Below are 9,684 nucleotides of genomic sequence, written 5' to 3'. Positions count from 1 at the left end.
CGATTTTTCTTGCCTTCCCTCTAGCTAAGACTCACGATTTTTCTACACTGAAAATGGATCTGAATGGTGAGGTATTTCGGTGGAGAGGGAGAGGGATTGAGTGGTTATGAAGGTGAGGAGAAGGGTGCACAAAAATAGGATCATATCAAGACCAAGTCCACTCCCCTTTTGAATTTGAATTTTGAATTGATATCAAATGAGTTGGTGGATGCTTCTAGGAGGTGGTGGCCGAAATTTTGCTTATTTTCTAGTCTAGGATATGTCCATTAATTAATTAAATTGTGCTCCCAAAAATCCTAGAATTATCCTACAACTTACATGCAAAGAAATGGTCAAAAGGTTGATGAGTTGGCAATTAAATTGTCTAGCAACTATGGGGGCCGAAAATTGCAATAAAATGAAGGGGAAATATTGTTATCTAGTCAACTAATAATCCTTGAAAGCCTTACTAATCCTTTAATTAATTTAGTGAGCTAACCCATTAATTTAATAACTTAAATGAGTTCATTTCTTAATCACCTCAAATAATTAAATTAAAATCCTCAACTAACTTAAATAATTCCTTAAACTTCTTTTTAACTTAAATGAACTTACTTGCTAGCTAAATTAACTTCTGGAAATATTTCTCAAATCTTAAATTCTATCTCAAAACTCTAACTCCGGTCCGGCCTCACTGAAAAATACTGAAATGCTAAAAAATCAATCTACTGAACTGAAATAATAAATAATTAACTTCAAACAAATGCATTTAAAATAATCATGCAATGAAGTCAATTAAATTTAAAAAATCTAGAATTATGCATGGCTTATACGTCTACTGATTTACGGGTTCTACAAAAATAGTCAATCTTTATTCAACCCCCCCTTCTAAACACTCTTCACCTACCAACCAATCACATCACATTGGTATATTTATAGTTTCAAATGAATTCGATAACAATGTGATGAATCTTTTAGTAATCATAGATACATCTTCCATAATTCACATGTCTTACTCTGGTCAGATATTCCTTGCACCAAATCATCATATAACATGGATATCCACGTCCGTAGGTGAGCGGTGAATCTCTGACTACAATACATCGGCTCCTACGTATATTGGGACTACATCCAATCTCACCACTTGATGACCCTCATAAAATCGATAAATGAATCAAAGTGTAGTGTTAATACGTAGAGCCTCCATTTGTCTCGAGTCAAAGAATAATGTTATAAAACCATAACCACGAACCAATTCACTCGATAAGTGATAACCACTTGGAAAGTCCAATGGATGGCTGTTTATTGCAATCATCATATGATCACCTATCTGTATGATTGGACATCTTCATGTCCATATCAATGAAACATGGCATTAACATAACAGATTCTAGTCTCGAGCTTGAGAAACTTGTATCCTTGTTTTGGGCTCCTGAATGGACTAGGAACAAAATTAGAATATACAATACATTTCCTAATGAATTTCATGATCCATATGACTTGTGGACCTCATGGGACTTTTAATATATTCAAAGACTTTATCTATATAGCTTGCATGTGTATAAAAATAAAGTAAATTACATAATTAGATAAAACTGTAAAATATTATTAAAATAAAGATTTTTTTACATAAGGACAATAAATTCTAAGCTCCAAGTTTACTCGTAGGACTCCTATTCTAACACCTAACCAATGGAGAATAGGAAAAGATTAGGCGCTGAAAATTGCCTCATAAATTTTCCATTCAAACATGGGGGTAAAGGAAAGATTGTGTTTTATCACACAATCTTTAACCTTCAAGTGATTTATGAGGTCATCCGATATAATGACTCAAGTTCAATTGTAACGCCCAGAAATTCGTATGCATATGATGTAAGGTAATGATTATGATTAAGTATGGTCTTTATTCCTTTTATGGTTTATTATGATGATCGTTTGGGGATATGTCATGTAATGGTGATGGTTTATGGTTTCAAGATATGATATGAATGGTATTGAATGATATAGAATGAAACAAAGAATGGATGGGTAGGATAGAAAGTTGACCCTTAGCCAAATAGGTAATGGAAGTGTTGAAACGGCATGAAAATGTGGCAGTAGTTGTTGTTTTTAGCATAATATTTTGTATTTTGATCCAAATGATGTGAGGCCACTTCCATTAGAAAGATAAGACATAAGGATATAACTTTCATGGTTTGAGTTTTGTCCAAATCATTGTGGAAGACTAGCCAAAAGCGATCCAAAGTATGTCATGTGTATCGTCGTTCCTCCAGTGACACATGTTGGGAGATTGAGCATACATTTTTACTCAGACTTTCAAATGACATGAGGCTAATTGGAGATGCAAGCCAAGACATAGAGCTACAACTTTCATGTCTACCACTTTTCCTAATTACGAAGGAAAGATGCGTTTCGGAAACAATCTTTGTCGTAGCTGTGCGCAGAGCGCGCCTGAGCGGAAAAAGATGTCCGCCCGGGCGGGCCTATTTCAAAAATCTGGTGTTTTTGGCCGAGAGTTCCGCACCCGAGCGGTAAATGATGTCCGCCCGGGCGCCCAACAAAGTTTAAAAACGTGTTTTGGGTATTTTAAGGCATAAAATCAAAGGAGACTCTCATTTTTCTCATTTCCCTTCTCTTCCTTTCTCTTCTCCATCGTGTAAGGCTAGGGTTCTTCATCTTTTTCTTCTTCTCTCATTCAATCAAGCAATTAATCTTCAATCCAGAGTTGGAACTTCATCTTTTTAGTGAAATGGACAAAGGTAAGTGGATTTTCTTCTTGTTCTTGAGTTATTGAAGATGGTGGAGTTAGGGGATGATAGTTGTGTTAGATGTTTTACGTTAAATGGTCATCTAATGTTATTATTTGGGTGTTGATGGTTAGTTATTGGGTTTATTGTTGTAGGATCACCGTCAAGGTTTAGGAAACCAAGTGCTCCAAGTGTTGTAAGTGGAATCATTTCTTAAATGCATCACATGATCCTATATGTATGTGTTTTGATGATTTTATGATGTTAACTCCTTTCAAATTCCATTCATGATATATATATATATGTAAATATGTGTATATGGTAGTGCAATTATATGCATTTTTGAATGAAAGGAGCTAAACTTTAAATGATGCCTCTAAAGTCGATAAAATGCTTGAATGAAGTTTTATATGATTGAATGATTGGATTGATAGTGATAGTAGCGGTGTTGCCTCTGGCAATTCTAAATCCGCAATGTAATTGGCCAATTAACAATGAAAACATGTGCTCTCTTATAAGATGCATTTTATGCAGAGGTACGTGTCCCTCCTATAAGATTCGTTTTTATGAAGAGTGTTAGCAATAAATGAACTATCTTATAAGAACTATCAATTCTTCAGTTGATCAATGAAATGAATATCTTCCCTATGTATTGTTGTATTATGATTCTTGACGGATGATATTAATCATGATTCTACGTTTATGAAATGAGATGGATAATGTTTTCAAGAAAATGAAATTGAGGCTATCCATTTTATGTTTTACAATAAAATTATATATATGTTTCTTGTTAGTATTGATTCCATTTGCTGAGTTTTATACTCATTCCAGTTATGTTCATGTGGTGCAGGCACAGGTAAGAAAGACTGATCATCCCTGAGTTGTCGAAACGAGAGAAGGGAATATGCCAAACTTTGGAGAAAGTGGTTGGATGCTATTTTGATGTATTGCTTTTGGTTATTTTGGGAAACATTGAAAACCTTGTTTTGATATGTGAGGCCCGGGGCCGAAGAGGGCGGGGGGTGATCGCCGGTGCCATCAGTTAGTTGCACGGACAATGAGCGGCTCCTGGCAGGCTTCTAGGTGAAGGGAACATGAATGAACCGAACCCACACGGGAATGAGAGGGATTCCGAGACTGTTCAATGTAATGGACTGTACAGTTGAAGAGGGCTTAAAAGATTTGATTTGTACTACTCATATCACGAAGGTGCATCTTTTTTTCGGTAGCTCATCACATAAGAACTCCAAAGTTAAGCGTGCTTGACTTGGGGCAATTTTGGGATAGGTGACCTCCTGGGAAGTTTCCCAGGGTGCGTTTGAGTGAGGACATAAGCACGCTGGAAAGACTCGTCTTGATACAGTGAGGACAGTCGTCGAATCTGGGGCGTTACAAGTGGTATCAGAGCCGACCTCTCTTAGTACGGTGTGGTTCGGGGACGAACCAAGCGGAAGCTGGTGGGCATGTGAGGCCCGGGGCCGAAGAGGGCGGGGGGTGATCGCCGGTGCCATCAGTTAGTTGCACGGACAATGAGCGGCTCCTGGCAGGCTTCTAGGTGAAGGGAACATGAATGAACTGAACCCACACGGGAATGAGAGGGATTCCGAGACTGTTCAATGTAATGGACTGTACAGTTGAAGAGGGGTTAAAAGATTTGATTTGTACTACTCATATCACGAAGGTGCATCTTCTTTTCGGTAGCTCATCACATAAGAACTCCAAAGTTAAGCGTGCTTGACTTGGGGCAATTTTGGGATGGGTGACCTCCTGGGAAGTTTCCCAGGGTGCGTGTGAGTGAGGACATAAGCACGCTGGAAAGACTCGTCTTGATACAGTGAGGACAGTCGTCGAATCTGGGGCGTTACATGATAGTTGAATTAGAAATATGTGTAGATACTATATTAAATGATATCTGATGAATATGAAAATATTTTGCATGTATTTTATGTGTTGCTTGAGACAGGTGGCATGTCCTATTTGTGGGGAGATGCTGCCCAAATGTTTTTAAAATTACACCTTTTCTCCAAATTATATTTTAAAGCTTCCGCTCTAATTATGAATTTTAGTCACGAGTGTTACATTTAGTGGTATCACAGAAAAGATTTTAGGACCAATGATTTGGCATATGACTTCCTCTGCTGTCGACAATTCGGTATGTATGTACTGCATCATTTGATATAATATGAATGTGTAGCCTCAATAATTATGATATTTTAAGTATGGAAATTGTTTTAAACAAATATGTATCATAGGATCATGCCGCCTAAGCGTGAAGCACCAGAAGGGGAGGATAGTTTATCATCTAGAGTGGTTGGTGAATTTAGCAAATTACTGAAAGAACAGGCCAAGGTACATGGCGAGCAAATTCAGCAGCTCTTACGGATGCAGAATGCAGGGCGAGAGAGTGAGAGAGAGCAAGTGAGGCCCGAGCCCGGTATTGAAGGCGCATACGAAAGATTTCATAAGATGAAGCCACCAGAATTTGATGGTAGCACTAATCCCATGGTCGCCTTGGAATGGGTCAAAGCTGTGGAGGCTATTTATGATTATCTTCAGTTTGGAGATAAAGATCGAGTCAGCTATGCCCTTTTTCTACTGACCAAGACGACAAGGACTTGGTGGGACGCCACCAAGATATCAGTTAATGTCTCGGCACTCAAGTGGCAGGAGTTTAAATATTTATTCTACGACAAATATTTTCCTCGAGATGTTCGAAGTCAGAAAGTGAAGGAATTTCTAGAACTAAAGCAAGGAAATATGTCAATGCAAGAGTATATTCTCACATTCGAAGAGGGCTGTCAGTTTGTCCCATATCTGGCCAGCAATTACATCGAAAAGGGCGAGCATTTTCTTATAGGTGTCCGAGCTGAAATTAAAAGAGACGTTCGAATGTCTAAAGCTGCTTCATATAAAGAGATAGTTGAAAAAGCAAGGATGGCCGAGCAAGAAGAGAAGGAAATTGATAGAGAAAGATAGTTGAAGCGCCAAGATTTTTATACTAAAGGCCAAGGATCCGGATGGAAAGGTAAGGGCAAGTTCAGAGGCAAAGAGAAAGAGCATCGACCCAAAGCTCCTATGCCACCGCCTGCGTATGATCGACCTGTATGTCCAAAATGTGGCAAAATTCATACAGGTGAGTGTTTGGTTGGAAGTAATCGATGCTTTCGTTGTGGAGGTTTTGGACATGTCGTCAAAAATTGTCCAGTAAAGGGTGAGAAAGGGAATGATAGGGTTCAAGGCAGAATCTTTGCAATGAACAAAGAAGGCGCAAATCCTGATTCTTCTGTTATATCAGGTACTATCTTAATTTCAGGCAAGGCCGCTATTACATTGATTGCACTGGTGCTACGCATTCCTTTATGTCTGAAATTTTCTTGCGCTCTTTGAATGTTGTTCCATCTTTTGAACCCCCCACTATAGTATTTTGTTGCCATTGGGAGACGAATTATGGCCTTCCAGTATTCTTAAAGGTTGTACAGTACAAGTGAATGAGAAAGTCTATTTTGCTGATCTTATTGTTATTCTCATGGTGGCGTTTGATGTTATTTTGGGAATGGACTGGCTATCGTCATATTGTGCTGTTATTGACTGCGTGGCTAAAATGGTGCGATTTCATGCAAAATATGATGATAGCGGGATTTTCCAGAGTTCAGTTATTTTGCTTGACGCTCCTTATATTTCTTGTCTCAAAGCTCATGAAATGTTATCAAAGGGGTGTCAGGGGTTTTTAGCTGTTGTGATTGATGTGAATATTGAGATGACGAGGAAGTTGAATGAGATTGAGGTTGTTCGGGATTTTCCTGACGTATTTGCAGATAATGTGCCTGGATTACCACCTGACCGTGAAGTTGAGTTTGTGATTGACGTGGTTCCAGGTACAGTTCCGATTTCGAAAGCTCCTTACCGAATGGCCTCGACTGAAATGAAGGAACTGAAGAATCAGTTGCAGGATCTATTAGACAAAGGCTTTATTCGTCCGAGTTCTTCTCCGTGGGGAGCTCCAGTTTTATTTGTCAAAAAGAAAGATGGATCTTTGCGGTTATGCATTGATTACAGAGAGATCAACAAAGCCACGATCAATAATAAATATCCATTGCCGAGAATTGACGATCTCTTTGATCAAATACAGGGAGCAACAGTGTTTTCAAAGATCGAGCTGCGTTCTGGTTATTATCAGCTGAAAGTTAGGGAAGCCGACGTCCCTAAAACTGCATTCAGAACCAGGTATGGCCATTATGAGTTCTTAGTCATGTCATTTGGTTTGACGAACGCTCCTTCTGTCTTCATGGATCTAATGAACCGGGACTTCAAGCCATATCTAGATAGCTTCATTATCGTTTTTATTGACGATATGCTGATTTATTCTAAGACTCGGGAACTTCATGCGAAGCATCTCAGAACTGTATTGCAGTTATTGAGGGAAAAGCAGTTATATGCAAAGATGAAAAAGTGTGAATTCTGGTTAGAGCAAGTATCATTTCTGGGCCATATCTTTTCGAAAGACAGCATTGCTGTGGATCCCATGAAGATTGAAGCGATTAAAAAATGGCCTATTCCTACGACAGTCTCCGAGGTGCGTAGTTTTCTTGGTTTGGAAGGTTATTATCGATATTTTATTGCCAATTTCTCCAAAATAGCCCTGCCAATAACCAATCTGACGAGAAAAGCGGTGAAGTTTGAGTGGTCAAATGAGTGCCAACACGGATTTCAAGTGTTGAAAGACAGGTTGACATCAGCCCCTATCCTAGCACTTCCGTGCGGCACTGAAGATTTTATTGTATACACTGATGCGTCAAAGATGGGACTTGGAGCTGTACTGATGCAGCGTGGGAAAGTAATCGCTTATGCTTCTCGTCAGTTAAAGGACTACGAGAAAAATTATCCCACTCACGATCTTGAGTTGGCTGCAGTGGTCTTCGCATTGAAAATATGGAGGCATTATCTGTTTGGCGAGAAATGTGAAGTTTTCACAGATCACAAGAGCTTGAAATATCTATTCTCCAAGAAGGAACTTAATATGCGGCAGAGGAGGTGGTTAGAACTTGTTAAAGATTATGATGTGACCATTAGCTACATCCCAGGTAAAGCAAATGTCATTGCAGATGCTTTGAGCTGCAAGTCAGTTTCTTCTTTGAGCTCATTGATTCAGAAACCGTTGTTATTGGATCTGCAGAGGAGCGAGATCACTATAGTAGAGCAAGGGACCATCGCTAGAATTTCAGCTTTGGTTATTCGACCTACGTTTATAGATAGGATACGTCAGGAGGAGCCTAATGATAATCAATTGATGGAATTGCGATCCAAAGCCGATAAGAAAGGAAATACAGAGTTTGCGATGGACATTGATGATTTGTTAACGTGGAGAGGTCGGATATTGTTCCCAGTGGTAATGACATTCGACGAGATGTTTTGACAGAGGCTCATACAGCGCCATACTCGATACATCCAGGTTGCACCAAGATGTATCAGGATCTCCGACGTCTATACTAGTGGCTAGGTATGAAAAGTGATATTGCAAAGTTTTTATCCGAATGTCTAACATGTCAGCAAGTAAAGATTGAGCATCAAAGACCTGCTGGAACTTTGCAATCCCTCCCAATACCTCAGTGGAAGTGGGAGCACATCACCATGGACTTTGTAACGGGACTTCCAGGAACACCAAAGGGTTATAACTCCATCTGGGTGATTGTTCATAGGTTAACCAAGTCGGCTCATTTTCTTCCGGTCAAGATGACGTTTACAATGAACCAGTATGCTGAAGTTTATGTAGCTGAAATTTTGAGACTTCATGGTATTCCTGTGTCAATTGTATCTGATCGTGACCCGAGGTTTACTTCTGAATTCAGGAAGAGCTTGCACAGAGCCTTGGGCACAAGATTGGCTTTTAGCACAGCATATCATCCTCAGAGTGACGGGCAGTCAGAGAGGGTGATTCAGATTCTTGAAGATATGCTACGAGCCTGCACGATTGACTTTCCTGGTAGCTAGGATTCTAAAATGCCACCTGCAGAATTTACATATAACAATAGTTATCAGGCGACAATTGGCATGGCACCATACGAGGCATTGTATGGCAGGAAATGTAGGTCACCATTGAACTGGGATGAAGTCGGTGAAAGAAAGCTGTTAGGACCAGAATTGGTCCAACAGACAGCTGATGTGATTACTTTAATCCAGGACAGAATGAAGACGGCTCAAACCAGAAAGAAAAGTTATACCGATAACCGAAGAAGGCCTTTGGAGTTCGAAGTTGGAGATCACGTTCTTATCAAAATTGCTACTCTCAAAGGGGTAATGAGATTCGGGAAGAAAGGTAATCTGAGCCCAAGATTTATCGGCCTATTTGAAATTCTGGACAGGATAGGAGAAAGAGCATATCGTCTTGCCTTACCACCGGACTTGGATAGAGTCCACAATGTATTTCACGTCTCAATGCTTATAAAGTACATCTCGAACCCTTCCCATGTTCTCAGACATGAACCGTTGGATCTGATGCCGAACTTGACTTATCAAGAAGTACCAATCCAGATTTTAGATTGCAAGGTTAAAGAACTGAGGAATAAGGAGATCGGCATTATCAAGATTCTTTGGCGTAATCAGTTGGTTGACGATGCAACGTGGGAACCAGAGGAGGAAATGAAGCAACGATATCCTGAGTTATTTGCACAGTAATGGCAATTTTGGGGACGAAATTTCTTAAGGAGGAAATAATTGTAACGCCAAGACATTCGTATGCATATGATGTAAGGTAATGATTATGATTAAGTATGGTCGTTATTCCTTTTATGGTTTATTATGATGATCGTTTGGGGATATGTCATGTAATGGTGATGGTTTATGGTTTCAAGATATGATATGAATGGTATTGAAGGATATAGAATGAAAAGAAGAATGGATGGGTAGGATAGAAAGTTGATCCTTAGCCAAATAGGTAATGGAAGTGTTGAATGTGGCAGTA

At 39.4% G+C, this 9,684-nt stretch overlaps 2 protein-coding genes across 2 annotated transcripts; both read left to right on the top strand.

Annotated features, from left to right (window-relative positions):
* The first annotated feature begins 4,982 nt into the window (after positions 1–4,982).
* On the top strand, positions 4,983–5,702 carry LOC142519682 (uncharacterized). Its single transcript, XM_075622714.1, has one exon. It carries the CDS (start codon positions 4,983–4,985, stop codon positions 5,700–5,702), a length of 720 nt encoding a protein of 239 aa, XP_075478829.1.
* A 99-nt stretch (positions 5,703–5,801) lies between these two features.
* Positions 5,802–9,398, top strand: LOC142519681 (uncharacterized). The gene is made up of 7 exons (XM_075622713.1): positions 5,802–6,021; positions 6,197–6,729; positions 6,856–6,950; positions 7,233–7,324; positions 7,808–8,112; positions 8,274–8,554; positions 8,804–9,398. Exons 1-7 carry the CDS (start codon positions 5,802–5,804, stop codon positions 9,396–9,398), a joined length of 2,121 nt encoding a protein of 706 aa, XP_075478828.1.
* The last annotated feature ends 286 nt before the right edge of the window (positions 9,399–9,684 follow it).

Source organism: Primulina tabacum, chromosome 11 (assembly GCF_025594145.1).
Source record: "Primulina tabacum isolate GXHZ01 chromosome 11, ASM2559414v2, whole genome shotgun sequence".
Taxonomy (NCBI): Eukaryota; Viridiplantae; Streptophyta; class Magnoliopsida; order Lamiales; family Gesneriaceae; genus Primulina; species Primulina tabacum.
Note: the sequence above shows the minus strand (reverse complement) of the source record. Positions and strands in the feature narration are given on the sequence as shown.